Raw genomic sequence first — 22,517 nt, forward strand, 5'->3', positions numbered from 1 at the left:
TTTACAGTATTTTCTTGTGGTGTGCTGTCTCGTATTGTGTTGGAGGAGGGTTGAGTTTATTGCCGCCATGTTCTGTATGTGCCATTCCAGAGCCAGGAACAGTGCTACAGTGGTTGTTGACGTTTCATGTCGGTCATATGTTTTTCGTAAATTATTTTGTTATAAATAAGTCCGTAAGTTTGGTTTGAATTTTTTCACATTTTTATGGTAGGGGCATTCTAAAGCCGACTACATGAGGGTTTCTCGTTGTGAAATGCCGTACGGTCCCAGTGGCCTTTAATTACTTAATACCACGTCGAATTTGTATCATTAGTGCTGGAAAGTGTTCGACCCTATATATGCACCTGTAGGGCAGATGTTTTTTTTTGTAGATCTTGAACAGCTCAAACAATAATGTGGTTAGTCCCTGTACTTCCATGTCTTCCGTGCTGGCAAAAGCGGGTGTTAATATCTCCTCTAAGTTTAAAGAAGTTTCATCCGTATCGGACTTCTTCTCCTGAATGAAAGGTTTAAGTCGACGAGTATTCCTCTCTATCCGTGCTTTTTTTAGTTCTTTTACTTATTAATACTTTATACTTTATACTTTACTTGATATATCATGTGAAATCATTTCACCATAATACTTTGGAGATATCATAGACGTCTGTCCTGGGGAAAATCTACTAATTGACCAGAAGTGGTAAAAGTAATTGTATTCATTTAGTCAATGATACCAAGGGTTCACGAAAGAGAATGGATGTGATCATCACATCAGAATGTGTTTCGTGTGTATAAATATAAACTCTATTAATACCTATCAAAGGATTAATCATACAATGAAGCTTTGGTTACTATAAACTGATGCTGAGTTCACACGTAATTCGAATTCGATTCGCACTAACTAATTCGAATTAGTTTAATTCGCATTTGAAATGTTTTACGTCCTAACGTCAATTCTACATCGAATTGCAATGCGCGTCAAATTCACTTGACTGTCCAAACGACGTTTACTTTTAAGTCGTATTAACAAAACCGTGTTTCTAATGCAAATTGGATAATTCGAATGAGCCAATTCGAATCAATTCGAATTAAAAATGAAGAGTGTGTGGACGTGATTAGCGAATTCGATTCGCATTCGATTGAAATTCGAATTAAATGTACGTGTGAACGAGGCATGATATAAGAAAAGTTACAATTCTTTTGTTTCATAAAAAATTCTTACCGCGACGTCGCCGACGTTATGTTACAAGGCGGAAAATTTAGCTTCTCACGCTACTACGGGGGAAAAATTGGCCTGCTCCTGGTTTTCCCCCCATAACGCTGAAGGGGAAAGTGGGATCATGCCAATTTTTCCGGGGGGGAATATTAGATCGATCCAGTCTTTCCCACCGGAAAATTTGGCATGGGGGAAGAATGGCTATAGGACACCGGTCGCCTTCTATATATTAAAGAACCATTTGATTAACTCTCTTCTATCTACACACAAGTAAAATAATTGAAATCTTTAAACATCAACTAAGGTTCGCTAGATCTTCAAATAAATCACATGATTGTCCGTCGTCTGCAATGACGATAGTTTACTTTTGTTGCGCCTTTTGCTAAGACAAATGTAGATCAGCAAGAGAGAAGTCAAAATGTGACAATATTTCTATACTTTTGGTTTTGAATAAAAGGATATAAGGGTAAATATTGGTGAGATAACAAAACAACGACACAGACAATCAAGACATTTAGAGTCAACAGCAGTCTTCTAGCAAAACAACTCATGCATACGTTAATGCTCAAAAAGTTTAAGATCCTTACAATTATTTAGGAAGAACTTTTAATTACAACAGTAGTTTTTTACTGCTAGAAAACGATTTTTGATCAACTACAAAAAGGATCTACAGGAAGACAAAACGTATATCATTGCCAATTGATATCAAGTAACAACTTTTTGATGCTGTAATCGCACCTATATTATTATACTCATCAGAGGTGAAGAGGTTTGAACATTAACAGAATATTGAGAAAATGGATTTGCAATTCTGTAAACATGTTTTTGGTTTCGGAATAGGACACCAAATTTTATGGTTTATGGGGAATTATGTAGCATTTCTTTATATCTCTACAAAGCTAAGGATATGGCATCATTTTGTTGCAGAACTATTAAAGCAGAGAGAAAAATGTCAAATATTCCTTTAGGACTTTATGACTAAATTACACGGAACTAATCCAACCCAATTTAAATGATACTGGTCTTAGTTTTTTATAGGACGATCAATTAGTTGTAAATATTGATTGGTTAAAGAGTTACATTGTTAAACAGCGATTTTACAGATTAGTACTGTCAGCATTGGTTCTCACATATGCATAATGCATCAAGGGGGAATACTTTTCTTTATTAAAAATTAGTTTTGTTTGGAACCATATTTGTTATGATTATTACGTAAGGACAGATATTACATATCTAAACGTCTATGTTCGAATTTGAAGTATAAAATGTGTCCCCACCTGCAAACCAAAATGCCCGACAAGGCGAACAAAAATCGATCAAAGGAATAAAATGCAAGTTTTGTTTATTAATTTGAAAACTGTAATAAATAGGGAAAATCTAACAAAGCAAAAGTTGAGCTTTACAAATTATCATGGCAAAATACGTCAAAACTGTCAAACAACTTCTTATAGGAGTTCATGATTGCCCTTAGATGACAAATGTTACCATAGTTTTTTTATCTTTGTCTATTAACTTGAAAATTATAATAGATAGAGAGAACTTTAAAATGCCAAAGAAATGATCAGCAAGACAAATTCATGGTTGAAATCGTCAGTCGAGTGTTTATTAGAGTTTTTGCCTTTTGGTGTAAATTTTTACCAATTTTTTTGTGAGTCATTTTTGCCTAACATCTATAAAATTAAAATGGATAAATAGAAACTCAAATAAGAAAAAAATCAAACTTTGATGAAAAATTGAAGAAAAAAAAATATTTGAAAACTGTTATGTATATAATTTAACAAATAAATTGTTTTCCTTTCAGCCCCTTGATTGGTCAAAATTGAGGACAATTACTTAAGTTGCTGCTGTCTTTCTGGACAGTTATGTTGATATCTGAATGAAACATAACCCGAGAACAAGATTGTAAGTTGCTTAGCAGTACTTAACTCGTTTAGTTCGCTGCTCATTACACCCTCAAATGCTATCTGTCGATCAACCACCAATCTACCAAGTCATAAATTTTATATAAAGTTTTTACCTTTATGTTATCAGAATGCGTATGCATGTCCATTAAAATTGATGCTTACATGTAAATAGATTTAAAAAAAAAAAGAATTACAAGCTAATGACCATTCGAGCATGAAGGATTCAAGTACTTTATTGTTCTGATTTTTATAAAGTATTATTTTATGTGCCTTTTATTGTTATCCTGCCGCTAAGAAGGAAGGGAGGAAACAAACAACACTATAAAAAAAAAAGATTCACCGTTCTATACTTTACACAGATTTAACTCAAAAACATTGAAAGAACTAACCCAGCTTTGTTTCGTGAATAAGTGGACCGACGTACTTAGATACAAATGTCTGCTGTAAGAAAGCAATCCGATTCAAACAAACCAATCTCTGAAACTGACACCATAAGATGCTTGTGGTTTTATTGCCAACAAACTTGATATGATAAAAAAAAATGAAATATGATATGATTGCCGATGAGACAATTTTCCATCAGAGACCAAATGACGATGATTTCAACAACTGCAGGTTACTATACGGCCTTCAACAATGAGCAAAACACAACATAAACCTACACCGGATGGTTATCTATCGAAGTCCTCGACATGCCATACCCGACAACTGAATGTGCACGGAACAATTCAAAAGAAAAAAAAATCAACAGCCTTATTTGTGCTTAAAACAACAACGAAGAACAAATAAAACAGAGGTCAACATGCGACAACCATTGAATTTGTTTGATGAAGAGGTCTACAGAAAGCTGTCAATTAAATGAGAATCGACTGTGCTATCTGACTTGTTACTTTACTCGTGTGCTGTTGACTTTACACAGGGTCTTATCAAGACGTTTCAAGTAAGCTATCATTGTCTCTTTAGCCGCATGTGCCGCCATGTATAAGATATCCTATGACTGAATTTTTCAAAATGTGTTCACATTGTTGAATGTAGTTACCCTGTTGACATTTAAAAAGGATATCACAGAAAGTGTTCAATCTGCTTCACATATCTTGAACTAGAAATTGGCAGTGTATGTTGATTGATTGATTGATTGATTGATTGATTGATTGATTGATTGATTGATTGATTGATTGATTGATTGATTGATTGATTGATTGAGTGTAAATTTATCCAAAAGTTAGAGCTTTCATTGTCTGTGTTTAATCTATTTCAAGACTTTTTTTTGGTAATTTAGATACATGTATTGACATATACAGATGTCTGTCTACTGACGAGGACCGTTTGCTCCATTTTGGTAATATCTTTTTTGTGAGGGTGCTGTCTTATTGGTGTATATTACATATTTCTATCTATCCACGTTAAAACCAAAAGAGAACAACATAAATAATTATGTACGAATAAATATATTTGTAGAAAAGATTAACTGGAAACGGCACCACTTGTAACGTCACTGGTGACATTCACGTGACCGATAACTCGGCTCGGCTACTTGTTTCCAATGTTATCCCTGAGAAGTTTGGATTTCATCATTATAGATCTTTATCATCGTCCTACCATAGAGACACCATATTCACAACTGCTGCTCTCGTCTGATGCTTTCACAACGTGTTCATAACAACCATCTGAAGATACTATCTTTTTACAGTCGTCAGGGATTTTTTTAACTTTATTTCCAACTCTGAAATTATTAAAGGGTGTACATTTTAATAAACAAGAAAGGTTATATCGTGTGATGCGATAATCAAAAAGACAGCACTCGTCGTGTTATTAAATATACTGTTCACAAGACCCTGATTATGTACCTTAAGGAAAAAACAATAAAAAAATGTCTTGATTTCTACAATAGAATCTCGTATGAAATCTGAAAATTCAAAAATGTTGGTGTATCGTTGCTAATTAGCAGCAGAATACCAGTAAATCTGCGACTTATTCTCAGTGTAAATGTATTTGTGTTATTACAAAGAAAGGACGGAGACAAACGAGCGATGCAGGTTTAAACAATTATTATAATTTCAACGAAACAGGAGAAGTAGCACGTTTCGCACACATGATCTTACTGTAACCTATAATTTCTATGTCATTTGGTCTATTGTAGAGACTTGTCTCTGTGGCAATCATGCCACATCTTCTTATTTTTATATATATGATATTAAAAGCAATAAGTTAACCTAATGATTCTTGAAATTAAAGACCCGGAATATGATTTAATCGAAAGTCCTTACACCAAACTGTACCCGACCAGGCGATTTTAAAATGAACAAATTATTGATTTGATTTAAACTTACGTGCAACATTTGAGATATCCGCCACTGGAATGTCCACAGAAACAACTCATACAGTTCCTTGTAATTGTAGAACCGGGATACATTATTTCGCCAGCAAAGAAACATGTGTCATACACGTTATTCTGACCTGAAATACAAAATTGAAATTTTTAAAATAAATATATATTTCTATCGAAGTGAAAATTATAATTATCATGTAAAATTGGTCAGTATCGTCGTTGTAAATAGTCTCTGTTGTATCGTCTTTTGTATTTTATCATTTAATCTACATTCAGTGAATTTATAGGGTATCAAGTTTTCATATTTTATTTATTTCCATATTGGAAAACAAAATAGAAAAAAGAGAATACCTTTTAGCAACTGGTAACATTGGACTGTGTGAACAATTACAGAAAAAATATTAAACAAATGAGGTGACTTTAATACCAGCTTGTTAAAAATAATTTTATGAAAAATAACCTTACCTGAAGTAGGAGGTATCACCCAGCAGGATCCATGGCAATAGTAAACAACAGCAAAGAGACAACATACAATAAATGCTACTTTCATCTTTACGGTAGATATAAACACAAGTCTTAGTTCTACAGTAGTAGTGTAGCTTGAATGCTGTTAAAGTTATGTCCCAAGAAAGTCGAACCATTGTTTATATACTTTTTGAATTCCGTAAACAAATTTAAGACATGCATACTCATCATCGATGTCAATAAAAAGGTCATGTGTGAAATAACTAAAATTAGACAATTTCCTACTTTTTTTTACTATAGATTACACATTCTGAAGTAATCAGAAAAACCCACGCATCCTTCACATATCTAAGTGTGTATGTTCGTAACATTTATGTTAACAAGACAAAACATTAATTTGTTGGCCTTTTTTCCCTGAAACGTGTTATGAATGGTGTAGACCAATCTCTTCATTTGTCATTTTAGTTTGTACCTGGTACATAACTTTTCAATGAATGTACAGAAATTCATTAATTATAAATTATTTACGTGATACGGATTTATGTACAGCAGGCGTAGTGCTAGTTTCCAACTTGTTACTTGAACAAGCAATGCAAGCAGTAAACAGGAAATTGTGAGCCTACACATGCAATGTAGACAATAAACAGTAGCTCTGTTAACAAGCACAACTACATTTTATTAATAATAAATCAGTCTGACTGACTTTACTATAGTACATCTACGCCTATATACAAAATATATTGTAGCAAAAGATCAGTTAGTGCTTATCGTGAACTGATTTTATTGTATGTTCCTTTATGGATCTTTTGCTAGTCAACTTATCGAGATTAGAAGTCTACTAAAACTAGTTTAACCCCAATGCATGCCCAAGTGCCTGTCCCAAAGTCATTCTTTGCTTGTTCCTGATAAATTCATAATAGTAGTTGTCTGTTTATGTAGTTCAAATGTGTTTCTCGTTTCTCGTTTTTATGTAGATTAGATCGTTGGTTTTACCGTATGAATGTTTTTACACTAGTAATTTTGGGGTCCTTTGTAGCTTGATGTTCGGTGTGAGCCTAGGCTCCATGTTGAAGCCCGTACCTTGACCTTTAATGGTTTACTTTTATAAATTGGTACTTGGATGGAGAGTTTGGCACTCATACCACATCTTCATATATCTATCGACTTGTTGAAAAAAAAATGAACGCTATAGAGCTTGGCATTTTGTATAATGGTTACTTTAGATGTCTTTTAGAGTTGTGTGTGTGTGTGTGTTGTTTTGTTGCCTCTTGAACGTTTATCCCACATCTTCTTTTATTCACATTTTACACGTTTTGAAAGAATCTTTGTATTTGATATAAACGAGGGAAATAAACTAGAGACAAATTCGTATGAAATAATAAGAAATATACAAAAAAAGGAACTAAGAAGATCTCACATGAGAGCACACGACCCAAAATCACCCTGTTTGTTTTAGACTTTAATTTAGGGGACATATAACAAGGGGAAATAAAACCATAAATCATAAGAAATAACCCAGACAAAACCATTACTTACATGAAAAGACAAAACGGATATCAAAGTTTCACAAAACACAGCATGAAAATTTGAGTTTGAGCAACATAAACCCTACAAAAAACTGCGATAGTGAACTCGTGTGCGTCCAAAGAGTGAGCAGTTCTTGTAGTTTAGATGATACTCTTTTATTTCAAAGCGAAGATAACTGCCATACCATATCTATCTGCTTCATTAGTATGATAAAGTTTAAAGAATATTGGAAATACTAAATAATTCGTTCGACAGAATCGCTTTTCTGTGTTTAAAATATCAAGAACTCAACCCTAGAAACATTTGAAAATCAGGGGAGGGTAAATACGTAGAATTTTAGGATATATTGAATATGATAAAAAAAAGGACCGAAAATAGCTTCGTTCCTCCTGGATTTTTTTTCCTGCGGCCGATATTATTATTATTTAAATCTTTGGTTATAATAAAGGAGATGTAAATTGATTGCCTACGGGACAACTCAACTGTTTAAACAACGTGAATGTAGGCAACGAAAGGTGAACGTACAGCCTTCAATAATGAGCAAAACCCATACCACACGCGGCTGATTTTATTCCAAATAGTATTTCTTGAATTTTTAAATCTTTAATTAATGTGTATTGATAACGACAAAAATATTTTATATAGATACGTAATGAATTTTATGATGAGTATTGTGTACAAAGTACAGACAAGATAAAAACAAATATAAACATAAACAATTATGGACATCCGATGGATAATTTATGTATTGCTATTACACGTATGCACAGCTTCTCCAGAATATTGGTCTCCGAACGTTCCAGAATGGCCGGAGGTCTACAAGGTATCAAACTAATTGTGAAAACAAGAAATTGAAAGGGGGCTCTCAAAAAGAGGAAACTTTATTTAATTTCCCTGTTTTTATTTATCCCCATTCTTTGGAAGCTTTCATTATTTTCGTCTGCATTACCTATTCCATGATTTTTGATTTGACGCATCGAAACTTTTTTCTTTTTCTTATTTCTAGCAATATATGTTTTCCTTATTTCAGGCATGCGTACGTTTCGAGTCAACACGTGAGTTTCTGACCACTGGATGGTATGTTGATAGTCACAACGAATGGATGAGGCTAGACAGTTATGGTGTCCCTTCGGGTAATAAATCTAAAATAAAAAAGTCATATCACGCTATTTGAGTTTAAAATCTATCAAACAGAAAGGAAACATTGATATGAAAGAATATTTATTATTTTAAACTGCAGCTGCATTTGAAAAAAACTAATCGTTCATGCCATTCTTTTTATGCTTGTTACATTACTACTTTATGCTACTTATTTTGGTGTAGAGTATGGTTTAAAGGGTATTTTACTGTATATTCATAAAAGAATTGTGATGAACAATTGGTATTCTTGTTGCGGTTAAACAATTTTTCTATCGGTTTACCGCAATTTTTTAATAACGCATACAAATTTAAAAGGTTAATCGATAACGTAAATAGCGACTAACCAGGCTAACCACTTAAAATAGCGGTTAACCAATAAAAACATAATGAATGCGTTTTGTCATGCAAATGTGGAAAATTGGTTGCACAATCGTAGAAGAAACTTGCACAAACGCAACGCACCGACGTTGTTTCTTTTCTCAGTGATGCCATAGTTCTAAAAACATTTTTGTCTATATGTGCACTTTAAAAAAACTTTGAAATTTTCATGATTTTCAAAAGAGTTCTTTTTCGGAGAGAAACTTTATATTATTCAAGATTGTTTTCCATTTTCCATTTTCCAGAATCCAATACGACCTATCTCCTGGACACAGATGACGATTATGCCTGTGATAAACTTGGTGAACCATTGTACATGTATCTGTACCACTACAGCCAAGGACTTCAGTTTAATATATTCCCTGCTCCAGACCCTCCATATGTCAAGTGTACAGCTATGTATGTACTGATAATGTTATAGTATACTACCACCATATGTTCTGTATAGTAACTGAGTACATACATGTATCCATGGATGTATATCATTTAATATAATCAGACCCTAACCTTTACATAACAACGCTTGTTACAATTTCAACTTTCCACATTATGACATATCTATAGGGAGGTTACAGTTGCTAAAACCATTTTCAAAAGTATTCAATATGCTTCCCAAAGAAATTACGCCTTTATACATTCAAGTATTATATTCCATACATCATAAAATGTATAGTAGCTTGCACCTTGATATTCAGGTTGTTTTGTTATGTTCATTTGAATTTGTTTGTCGGTTACTTTTGAAATTAAGGCCTATACTTTATTGAAATAATCGTTTTTTCTTACGCAGAATGGTAATTGCTTCATGTGCTATTTTCCTTCAAACGCACTTTTAAAACACAGTTTAACTTAATAATTACAAACATTCTTTATTTGTTATAATGATCATAATTTGGTGGTCTTTATTAATAGGAAGATTCCAAAAATATTTCTACCAAATCCTCTGTTACCAGGAATACAGTTTGTAAGGCAGGCACGTGATAACGTTACAACATTTGATCATTGGAAAGCAGAATACTTCCTCTTTACGTTGGATTATTTCTTTCACACTGAGTCAGGTCTGCCGTATAAGTAAGTGATATTCTTAATATGCAAATTAAACTTTTCACGAAAACATACTTTACAATTGTAAAAAATGTCGAGAAAATATTTTCTTACCATTGTTTTTAAATGAGCTATTAACTATATAATAGAAATGAGAATAAATCCCCACCTAAACAAACTTGAAATAATAAAACGAAAATCACACACACACACTCACAAATAAAGTCCCCAAAACAAAATAAAACAAAGAAATTAATGTCATGTACTTTATTTCTATAATCTACATTGATGTATATATGTTGGTGTTAACTATTTTTCCTTGTTATATTAATTAAGTCCATATGAACATCGCACACAAGTTGCGGGAAGTTTCACACTCTTACCTAGGAGTCTACTCACTTATTCGGAAAAAGAGGAACCTCGAATAAGGCCTTACATTTCGAGTACCCGGTCATCAATATGAATGAAGTGGCTTTTCTTTATTTCATTTATTTCTTATGGAGATTTTTATATACACATCCAAGTCTTAATGTATCCTCCTAAAGTATACAATTTATTATTTTGCAGGATGTATGTCGAAACCGAATTGTTTGAGTTTTTGTCTATAGAAAGTGGTCCATTAGACGAATCCGTTTTTATGTTACCTCAAGGCGTCAAATGTACATGGGCAGAGACATAATTGATATTTTTACTATGCTGAACTACTGATATTAAAAAGGGTTAAAGATTGTCTAGTCTTATTTGTAATCATGATTTAATATATAATTTCGTACCTTACAATGTGTTTGTCAAATTTCTCTGTGGAGCATCTTTGAATACAAGCAAAGACTATATATATAAGACGCCATAGTTAGCCAGGTCTACCAGTGAACTTTACTCTACTGAAAGTATATCAAGAGAGCAGAACTCTTATTAGAAAATCCTATTGTCTCCTCTTAGACAAGAACCCGGCGCCTTTGCGTTTCGCGTCAGCGCTCTAACCGACTTAGCTAAAGATGTACCTCCGTAACGCTTTTGTCAGCTTAAAACGGAAAAATAAACATTAACCTAATAAGTTTTACTTTTTTTCTCTTTTCTTTAGATGGACCAGAAATCCATATTTAATCTTACACCCCTTACGTATATGTACCCACTGCTTATAGTACTGTGTTATAAATATAACAGCAACCAAGATTGAATCTCAGCTAAACTCTAAAAATGACAGGACCTCACCATTATTTCTATGCAAAAGACGCCAGCTTTAACTATTTGATGCTATCTAAATTTGAAGGCCCGAAATAAAAATTTATTTGATTCAACTTGATTTTTCCTCAAGGATAGCTGTGTGCGTTTGCGTTGTTGTTAGCACATATGTTTTCAGAGGAGACGGTTGTTGGTATTAAGTGTGGTCATGTTGTAATATCCGTTGCTGGTATTACGTGTGGTCTGTTATAATGTCCAAAATTTGCTGTTATTCCTGTTATCATCTTTATTATGAATAACTTAAATATGTGTTCCTTAAATAACGTAGCACCAGGAAATTGTATCAACTAGTATATGACGCTGTCTGTTGTGAGTCATTGTGTAGCATTTCTGACAGAAGACCTAATTATGCAATGCAATAAGTCTTTTAGTTTTTGAATTTGACATAATTTTTACCTAGTGTTTGATCAATTACGAGAAGTGTTTCTTTAAAGCTTCCGCATATTTAATTTTTAATTATAAAATAAGAAATGCACATTCATATCCCGAGGGGTTGAAGGCATATGAACAATGTAGTCAAAACTTAACGTGATAGAAATGTATGACTATGATTCAGAGCAATTGAATGTAAATCCAAACTACTATATATCAATTTTATATTTGTTAATTGTCTCCTTATCCATCATCATATATTATATTTTACATGTAAAATGTTGATAAAATTTTAAGTGGTGCCTTAAATTTGATTTAATGCACAATGGGTTTTTCAACCATCAAACCTAGAATTAAGACCGATTTTCTGAAAAAAGTAACGGTCATAAAAGTAATAGCGATACCTCACAATTTTACAATTAAAATTGGATTAGAAAAATAATTACCAACAACTCAAGCTGAGAGGGGGTTGTATGGTGAGGGGTATCTTTCTATTGATAATTTGATGTATGTATGGATATAGTGGTATGGGTGTCTTCCTCCATCTTGGATTGTTAAAAAACAGAGAACCAAAGGTCCAGATTTTCTATCAAATTAACAAAATTTGATGCAGGAATGCAGATATTTAATGTGAATTTTAATTTAAATGAACTAATTTATACGAATATAACTTACAAATATTAATATTTTTGAAAATGTTGATTATTTTTGGTTGTTTTGAAAAGAAAAAATAATTGTCATTTTAAGGGGAGTTAACTCTAAAACAGTGCATTTTGTGAAGGATTCTACATGGAATTTTCCTACTTTTCCTACTTGTATTTTAGCCGTAAAAACGTACGGTTACCTTATTTTTTCTTTTTATATTCTCAAAGCATTGCCTGAAAGCTATCATTTCCTTAAGCATTTAACAATTATTATATCATTTTGTTTATTTTCATATCACAAAATGGTGTTTTTTTTTCTGTATAATCCATACAAAATGTGCCATTTTGTCACGTCCTGTAGCTTGAGAAAATGCGCGGTGACCTACCACTTTTATCATATTTTTCAACATATATCAATAGATACTACGTTTTGGCAAAGTATGAACAAATTAATTCTATCATTTTTATTTTAGACTCCCATACCACCTTAAGACTTTTCTGTGACATAATTGAATTACTGCAATAGTGGGTTACAGACTAACGATTAGCATCTGAAATACAAGTACTATTGATCTACTGACCTTCGTTTTATCTGTGAATTATCATTGATTAGTTGTTATAGGTTCCTAACTAATGATATACTGCAGCCTTTTAGTGACTAACTACCAATCTGTGTTCTATTGATGATATACTGCAATTTGTTCCTGATATACAGCAGTCAAGTTCTGACTAATGCCAAATTTGTGATAACTCGTTGATATACTGCAGTCAACTTCTGACTAACGCCCAATTGGTGAAATATCGTCGTTATATTGCAATCAACTTCTGACTAACGCCCAATTTGTGAAATACCGTTGATATATTATATACTACAGTTAATTTCTAATTAAAGCCTAATTTGTAAAATATTGTTGAAATACTGAAATATGTTTCTGACTAACGACTTATCTATAAAATATCGTTGATATACTGCAGTCAACTTCTGACTAACGCCCAATTTGTGAAATATCGTTGATATACTGTAATCAACTTCTGACTTACGCCAAATAAGTGAAATGCCGTTGATATACTGCAATCAGCTTCTGACTAAAAACCAATTTGTGAAATGTCGTTGATAAACTGCAACCAACTTCTGACTAACGCCCAATATGTGAAATATCGTCGGTATACTGCAATCAACTTCTGACTAACGCCCAATTTGTGAAATATAGTTGATATATTATATACTACAGCGAATTTCTGATTAAAGCCTTATTTGTAAAATATTGTTGACATACTGAAATATGTTTCTGACTAACGACTAAATCTATGAAATATCGTTGATATGCTGCAGTAGATTTTCGTTGTTGCTAGCTTAAAGTTCATTGGCAAATTCCATATTGCACATTCAGGATGACAATTAGTTTCTTAGTACAAGTGACCTAAATTTAAAACTTAAAAAAAGACTTTTTATACATAAATGAGGGGGGGATAGGACCTTTACCTGGACTCTGGGATCGGGTGTTTTTTAGCTCGGGATTTCGGGATTACCCTTTGGGGTCCGGGAATTCTATTTTTCGAATTTCGGGACCTCGGGATTTCGTGTTTTTAAGCCCGGAATTTCGGGATTTCTTGTTTTTAAGCCCAGGATTTCGGGATCTGGACCCCTCCCCCCCCTCATAAATAGATGTCTAACTGAACTATAAATCAGGAACAAGATAGGATGTATAAGATGCAGGTGAAATATATTGTTTTGGGGATATTATGTTTTTCTCGTAATTCTCGGGAAATCGTGGTACCCCAATGAAAAGGTATTGCAATGGTGGTATGAAAAATGAACCTGACAAAAAAAACCACATATCTATTTAAGTTCTTATAAAAATAGACAAAACTAGAAAGAAAAAAAAAAATAAGTCGTATACTGAGATACATCATCCAAGAAAATGAGGTCAAGGACAGATAACCCAAACAAGAAATACATGTACACCTTGCATTCATTCCATAAAAATGAAAAGTAACCTTTTGCTTATACAATGTAGTGTACAACAAACAAGACCATGAAAACTTTATATTGACCAAAGAATCATGAAATAGTCAAGGTCTGTCAGATGAACCCTGTCAGACAGACATTACACCTTACAATCATTCAATACACAAAATATAGTTGACCTATTGATTATTGTTTAAAAAAATCTTACCAAAACACATAAACCTAACATTGAGCAATGACCTGTGAAAATGAGGTCAAGGTCAAATCAAACCTGCCAGACTGACATGTGCATCTTAACATATTTCCATACACCAAATATAGTTAACTTTTTATATATAAAGTATAAGAAAAACGGACAAAAACACAACAATAGGCTGTCAGAGTGGCATCAAACAGGATTTTCATGTAGGGATAACCCTGACCAGTTGAGCAAGTATGGACACAACATGTTAGCTTAAAACAGCTCTGAATTTATATTTTGACTGAAGATTTGATACAGCATACATAGGTTTGCGACACAAAATGAATGTGGTCAAAGAACTGAAAAATTTCTGAACTGAAATGTTGAAAGGGAAATTGTTTCCATGGACCAGAAATGCAAATCTAAAATAAGGTATGATTTTATCATTAGCAAAATGTTCTCTAAAATAAGATATGATGTTTTCAAATTATAATAAAATATAATTAATAGTTCCCAGTATTTTTTATTTCATTGGTCACACATTAATATCTTACCTGCATTTTATCTATCAATGTAAACAACTTTACCTATACAATATAACCTAATGCAAAATATCCTTTAATAAAAATAGATAATTATCTAAAGCAAATGATATTTGCAAATTTTAACACCCAAACAGGATCATGTAAAAATTTAATATTAACCCACACAACAAAAATAAAATACTAGTACCACATAACAACTATGAGAAAGGACACTGAAACGCACGTCTGGCGTATTAAATTATAATCCTGGTATTTTTGATAACTATTAAGCAGCCAAATCAATATCTGATTTTTCCTTCCAAAATCCAATTTTAAACTGAATTTAACAACTGAACCATGAAAATGAGTTCAAGGTCAGGTGATGTGTACAATTTACATAATTTCATACACCAAATGTAGACCTATTGCTGAAAGTATCTGAGATGTGGGCTTGACTTTGAAAACTGATGTATACATGAAATGAGGTCAAAGTCAAGTGAATACAGTCCGACAGGCATGAGGACCTGGCAAGGTATGCACATACTGAAAATAGTTATCCTATCACTTACAATAAGAGGTAATAAATTGCCTTGCCGAGGCCAGCTGGAAACGACTACAGAGGCCTATCCCAGAACAGTTGGGCAAAAATGGACACAATATTCACGCTTGATAAAGGTCTTAAATTGGATTGTAATTAAATATTTAAAAAAAAAAAAAAATCTTTCCCTCAAGATATGGTCAAAATCTCAATTCAAATTTCCAATGGAGCTTGCAACCATAACTTTACATTTAATAATTTAAAAGCAGTGTAAGGGAGGTAATTCAAATTTACTTAAAAGTAATTGTCCATTAACCAGGAAACCCTTGGGTTTTCCCCTTTTTGCCCCTAATTCCTGAACAGTTTGAACCGTAACCCTCAAAGCCAATCATAACCATCCCATTTCAGAGGGATACATACACTGACCCATAAAAAATTGTCTGAAAACTAGAAAAAAAGCCTTTTTGGGCCCCAAATTCCTTAACTGTTAAGACCACAACCCCTTAAATCAATCCCAACCTTCCTTTAGTGGTTATGAACCTTGTGTTTAAATTTGATAGACTTCTATTCACTTATATTTCAGCTATTGTCCAGAAACCAAGTGTCTTTGAAGGACGCTGACGACGACGTCATGATAGCAATATACGACCGCAAAATTTTTGGGGTCATACATTTTTTTTTTTAAAGAAGCTATTGAACTTATGAACTGAATATAAGGTCAAGGACAATGGACATATGACAGACGGAAACTTCATCACATTTTATGCCTGTTGACTTATTTGCAGATCTTTATTTGCTGAACATTATAAAAATAAGAATATTTTTGGTAAAATTGCCAATGTCACAAAGGAGTAAGTTCGGTAAGGGCCATATTTAGCCCCAATTATAAAGTTCATAGTTTTAAGACAATAAATGTTTTATGTTGCCTTAAAGGCATGCTAGAAAGTCAAACAGAACTGTTTTTGTCAAAGATTAATTCTAACACGTTGATTTTTACATCAAAAAAAGGTCAAGATTAGGAATTTTGTGAAATTTGACAAAATCAGCTAGATTTCAACTAAATAAAGGACCAGGAAACATAGAGTGCAGGCGTCGACAAGCTTAAGATTCGAATAACACATGTGAAATGTCTTCACAAACATTATTTTAAAAGATCTTTGTTGTCGACGTATGCGCTCTATGTTTCCTGTTCAATAATCTATGGAAATTTACCCATTTTCATTGAATTTTTCGTGAAAAATCAATATGAGTACAACTTGTGACGTCATAATGAAACACAGAAACATAAAATTTTCAACAAAATGGTTTATATCTTAGCTAGTCAATGTATTAGCTATAATTTATCGTGATATTGGTCGATAAATCCGAATTTGAAACTTACGCTAAAAAAGGGGGCCATTTTAGTACCTTATTGAACATACTCCTTTCTCATCTACTATTGTTTTGCAAAAAATGCCAAAAAAAGGGTTCAGCACTGAATTTCATACTGTTCAAAGACATTGTTGATATAAACCTGTAATTCAAGTTTCATATAATTCTATCAAGAAATATACGCATCTGAAGGCTAACAATGTCATTCATTGAAATTACTTATACAGTTTTTTCATATTTTTTAGGGCAAAGTATCAATTCAAAAATTATTTTTGTATCATTATTTGGGTGTTGATGTCAAAACCTTTTTAATTTATTCACTTCTTATTCTAGACTTCATAGACATGTATTAACTTCTAGTCTAGATGTCTTTTTGTGTTGTTGGGTTGCTGTGTCAACGACATATACCCACAATCTACTTTTATTCACCAATGTATACTTATGACTTCAAAATCAATAAAGCTTTACAAATTACTGTGGACTTCTCAATATTCATTGTTTACCAATTTTCCTGAATTTTGTTGGTGTATGTAATCCACAAGTTTGAATGTCCAGCAAATTATAATTTTATAAGGGATGTATGCACAATAGCAAATCAAGGAAATCAGATATACACCAAATTATATTTTTCACAATCCACGAAAACCAGTATCCACTAAATTAAATATAAATGAATCCAAAGTAAACAATAAAAAAAGGTAGACACATCATTGTACTGCAGCCCACCACAAGTCCTACTACTCAGAATTAACAAACATTGATATTCCTAGAATCAATCGTCTTTCAAGGTCACGTCTGCAGCGTAGACAAGAAAAATTGAATCATAGTAAATAAAGGCAAAATTAGCTATTTTGGGAAAATAATCAATTATTACCACACAAACAAACAAATAAACAATGTTGAATTTGACATTTAATGCAGATTAATAAGATGTTTACAATGTTTACAATATAATAAAACAAGCTAGAATTATACAGCAAAATTACATATGAGACAGCAAAACAGGCAAGAAATTTTTATCAAAACCCCCCATCAGCTTCAAATATGTATGTTCTCTTTCTGATGTAAATTCTTCCTATATAAAATTCAAGATTAAGAAAACATATTTTTGTTTTTATATTTGCAGTCCACAATTGCTGCAATTTTATTTGTTGAAAAATACAACAAAAAATAAAATTATTGTAAATCTCTATACAAACTCCAGATTGTGAAGAAATGTTGACAAGGAATGGTCATAGAGACAACATGAAGTGTTTTAGCTGTAGTATAAAAATCTATAACATCATATGAAACAAAACAAAAGCTCACTCAATATTACATTGGTACTTTTGATTTGATAATATCAAGCATCAAGATACATTATTGCAGCTTCCATTCTTATCATGGTGAGGAAACATTTCTATTACCAATGTTATTTCAACTGATCGGGCGAAGCTAGCTTTTAATTTGAATAAGGACAGTCTATTTGAAGATGTGTGTGATAAGGATGATTGCCGTTATAATTATTACTGATTTCTAATCACCTATCAGTGTCATGAAAGGAATTCACAAAAGAATTACTGTACACTTCATTGATGAGTTTATCCTAATACACCTGTCTATAGATGGACTGGTTTATTATGAGCGAACCGGTTAAACTCTGCCCAGTCAAGTGAAATAAATTGAGTAATATCATACTGATGAAAACAATGTATATTAATTTTTCATCACATTTATCCTTGTAAGGCAAAACCACAGCAAATGTATCTGTCATATGCTTGAACTAGCATGAATTCAAGGATGCATTCATGCATGAAAACCAATATAATTTTTAAGAATCCTTAAAATATCAATACACAGAAAACAGAAGGATAAGGAAACTGCATGCTTTTGATTTTAGCATCCATTTTTTAAATAAATATTCCACCCTAAATCAATTTGTTTTGACTATGCATGAAATATTTGCCGTGAACAATAAAATTACTATGAATAATAGAGTAGTTCACAGAATAATCTTTAATATCAAAATCTGATTATGTCATGAAAAAGACTTCTCTTATTGAGTATTCATAAAACATTGTCACACATATAAGCTACCTTTGATTTCCTGGTCTCTATTTGTGGTAAGCTTGAACAAAAGTACAAAATCAAATTAGGAAATGTTCGTAGCTAAAAATAGAAAAAAATCCTAAAAAAAGATGGATGTGTAACATATGATGTCAACAAGAAAGTAAGTAAATTTCCTAACTGAAAGGGGATTAACCTTTTGATGATAGCAATACAAAAAGTACATTTTTACGTCATCTCATAATTTTGATGTAAAAACTATAAATACTTCATTGATAGATGATGGATAATTACAAGACATTTTTACTTTTTACAAAAACTAAATTTTACAACATTTCAAATATCCATTTAAAAAAAATGATTTTTGAAACTTCGAAATAATGCATGAGTATCTGACTGAATAAAAGTTTTTCTCTGAAACAGCTACCATTATCCATGCAAAAATGTCTATATAAGAAATAGGGACTGAACAAATTTGATCTTCAATTTTCTAATCTTAAAATTTACACGAGCAAAGTTCAAATCTAGAACAGAAGAATAATAAGATATGTAAGATGTATGTCAGTGATCAACAAACTAAACATACTAAAACAGGTTTGAACTATTCCACATGAGAATTAGAATTACAAATCCTGGACTAATGTGATAGAACCTTAAAAAAAATCTTTAAATCAGGCTTATGATGCAACTGAAACAGATTTACTTTTATAGATCTATAGCAGCAGTGGCAGATCCAGAGGGGGGGTTCGGGGGGTGCGCACCCCCCCCCCTTTATTTTTGCCGATCAATGCATTTGTATCGGGACATATGTTTTGCACCCCCCCTTTACCCTGGGTTAGCACCCCCCCTTTCGAAAATTCCTGCATCCGCCCCTGAGCACTATATCGATGTTAGAATAAAGTCAGTATTAGTACATGTACTGTATGTGAAAGTATTGTAAGAAGTTGAACTATCCTTTTATATCATAGTTTTCATCCTAAAAAATATCTATCTAACAGTTCTAATGCAAACAAAACAAAACTAAATAAATAACAAGATAGCACTTTAATGTATATTGCACAGAATTTTAAATTCAACAATTGTTGGACAACTTCTGAGAAGGATAGACAAAACAAAAACATAAATTTTCAAAATTAACAAAATAGCAAACATACCTCAGTTATTTCCCTTTAATAGCACTCCAACCAATTCACTTATTATCACTCAATTTTTTTTTATCACATCACTAAATAACAACCAGGTTTACTTTTGCTACAAACTTGGCCATCAATTTCTACTTCATCATAAAATATCAAGAAAGCAGCACTTTGGTTTTTAAACGGATCTATTTCAAATTCTTAATACTAAATAAAACAAATCTTTTCATAGCACTATTTTATATGGTCTAAAGTCATAGCTATTTGAATATATTGTCAAAACACAATGATTTTTTGCCTTTTGTGTGACCTAAAAGTCTCAGTCGCCACCTATAGCTATGATCTAAAAAGTACTGAGGCACAATTTTCTGGATCAGGGCCAAAGTTATCTAAGAAATCAATTATGAAAAGATAAGATAGCAGATCATCTACAAAAGTGAAATCCTCTACAAATCTTTAGAATATTTAAATAAAACACTACTGGTTTGTGACTAGCAAGTAAAGTCAATTACACATGTTACCACTATAGACATCCTTCCTGAATCTTAAACCACTAATATCATATACCACTATGACTAGCAAGTCAAGTCAGTTACACATGTTACCACTATAGACATCCTTCCTGAATCTTAAACCACTAATATCATATACCACTATGACTAGCAAGTCAAGTCAGTTACACATGTTACCACTATAGACATCCTTCCTGAATCTTAAACCACTAATATCATATACCACTATGACTAGCAAGTCAAGTCAGTTACACATGTTACCACTATAGACATCCTTCCTGAATCTTAAACCACTAATATCATATACCACTATGACTAGCAAGTCAAGTCAGTTACACATGTTACCACTCTAGACATCCTTCCTGAATCTTAAACCACTAATATCATATACCACTATGACTAGCAAGTCAAGTCAGTTACACATGTTACCACTCTAGACATCCTTCCTGAATCTTAAACCACTAATATCATATACCACGATGACTAGCAACTAACATAACAATACAAATAGTTTACTGATGGCATCCAATATTCACACAAAGTGCAGCAACATTCAATTAATATAAAGTTATAACAGAAAAATACTACTGAACTTTAACTATCAATTGAAACAGAAAAGTGTAATAAGTGTACACAGTACAAATTAATGTCTTACGGCACATCCATTAACTTTTAGAATGAAACTTAAAACACTCAGAAACGGTTGTAAAAAGACCCTGAGTACTTTTGCTACTCAAAAGTAATAAATTTCTAGTACTTTTTCAAGGACTCATTTATTTTTGTGATAACCAATTTTCATGGATGAAGCAAAAGCAATTTTTGTTCACTTTAAAATTTGATTTTGTGGTTAAAACTGTGATCATTGAAATTTGTAGTTCCCCTTTACCCTCAAAATCCATGAAAATTGGTATACCACAAGAAGAAATGAATCCACAGTATATCAATATGACAGGTTTCTAAATCATGAGTCACAACATTATACAACGAGTGTAACAATATGGCAGCTTAAGATATCATGGTTAAATAAATCTTGGTTATTGGTCCTATATGTCAGCCTTAATAATATTGTATCAAAATATACACATAAATGTATATCTATATAAGATATCACTTCTTACTATCAGAAAGAAGCTCTAACAACTGGGTATATGGTGCACCTAATGAAATGACCATCTGGAATGTTGATACAAAAGCTCGAAGCTGAGCATCATCAGTTAATTGATTGTAGAAACTCATTGCTGCAACACAGAATAACCTAGTGTCTACAACTTCCATTTTACCCATTCTATTTACAACATGAGGAAATCTGTATCTAGAGTTAAGGAAGTTGATATTTATGTTCATGCAACTAAAGTTGCTTTTCCTACTAAAGCGAAAATATTTCATATGGGAATTAATTCATATATAGTTGAATCACAACTTTATTTTGCTAGTTGAGTTTCAGTGAACAATATAGTTGGCCTTCAAAGATCATCTTTGCTAGCCAAGGGTTACGATCCACTCCCGTTCTTTTCAACCTTGGCGGATTGAGCCAACATTTGTGATAACAATGTTGAAACATCTATCGGAAGATAAAAATCACGCCAATTCCGAATACATTAGTCTTGACGAATGGTAGCACTTGAACTCTTCAATTTGGAGGTAAAAACACGATAGTATCTAGATTCTACACACTTGGTAAAGCCGGAAATGAAAGCATACGTCAACATTCATGCATTTGTGCATGAAACATACACAGGAACTTCTATTTGTTGATTAAAAACATTTTCACTAAATATAGTGGTTTAGGGATGTTAAGGCTTGTTGCACAAAAAACACGTGGCAATTGTTTACAAACACTTTCTACATTTACACTTGATCATGTTATAGGCGCATTTTGATTGGATGCAGCGAGTTTTGACTGCAACCAATAAAAAAATCCAGTTAAAAATCCTTACCTTGTGTCTCCGAAATTTTATCTCAATCCGCCAAGGGTGAAAAGAGCGGGAATGGATTGTAACCCT

General features: G+C 32.5%; 3 protein-coding genes across 3 annotated transcripts in view; 1 reads left to right on the forward strand and 2 right to left on the reverse strand.

The window, feature by feature from the left end:
- Window positions 1–4,528: 4,528 nt before the first annotated feature.
- On the reverse strand, window positions 4,529–6,213 carry LOC134713851 (uncharacterized). The gene is made up of 3 exons (XM_063575131.1): window positions 5,894–6,213; window positions 5,430–5,556; window positions 4,529–4,822 (listed from the first exon to the last, which is right to left on the reverse strand). Exons 1-3 carry the CDS (start codon window positions 5,976–5,978, stop codon window positions 4,687–4,689), a joined length of 348 nt encoding a protein of 115 aa, XP_063431201.1. The 5' UTR covers window positions 5,979–6,213; the 3' UTR covers window positions 4,529–4,686.
- Window positions 6,214–8,126: 1,913 nt separating this feature from the next.
- On the forward strand, window positions 8,127–10,709 carry LOC134713852 (uncharacterized). Its single transcript, XM_063575132.1, has 5 exons — window positions 8,127–8,243; window positions 8,451–8,553; window positions 9,184–9,337; window positions 9,848–10,006; window positions 10,547–10,709. Exons 1-5 carry the CDS (start codon window positions 8,142–8,144, stop codon window positions 10,656–10,658), a joined length of 630 nt encoding a protein of 209 aa, XP_063431202.1. The 5' UTR covers window positions 8,127–8,141; the 3' UTR covers window positions 10,659–10,709.
- A 10,132-nt stretch (window positions 10,710–20,841) lies between these two features.
- The window catches only part of LOC134715093 (huntingtin-like), a 67,699-nt gene continuing 66,023 nt past the window's right edge, over window positions 20,842–22,517 (reverse strand). Inside the window, exon 56 of the mRNA XM_063577000.1 lies at window positions 20,842–21,820. Coding sequence (XP_063433070.1) covers window positions 21,622–21,820 — 199 coding nt within the window. The 3' untranslated portion in view covers window positions 20,842–21,621. The remainder of the gene's footprint in view (window positions 21,821–22,517) is intronic.

Source organism: Mytilus trossulus, chromosome 4 (assembly GCF_036588685.1).
Source record: "Mytilus trossulus isolate FHL-02 chromosome 4, PNRI_Mtr1.1.1.hap1, whole genome shotgun sequence".
Classification (NCBI taxonomy): domain Eukaryota; kingdom Metazoa; phylum Mollusca; class Bivalvia; order Mytilida; family Mytilidae; genus Mytilus; species Mytilus trossulus.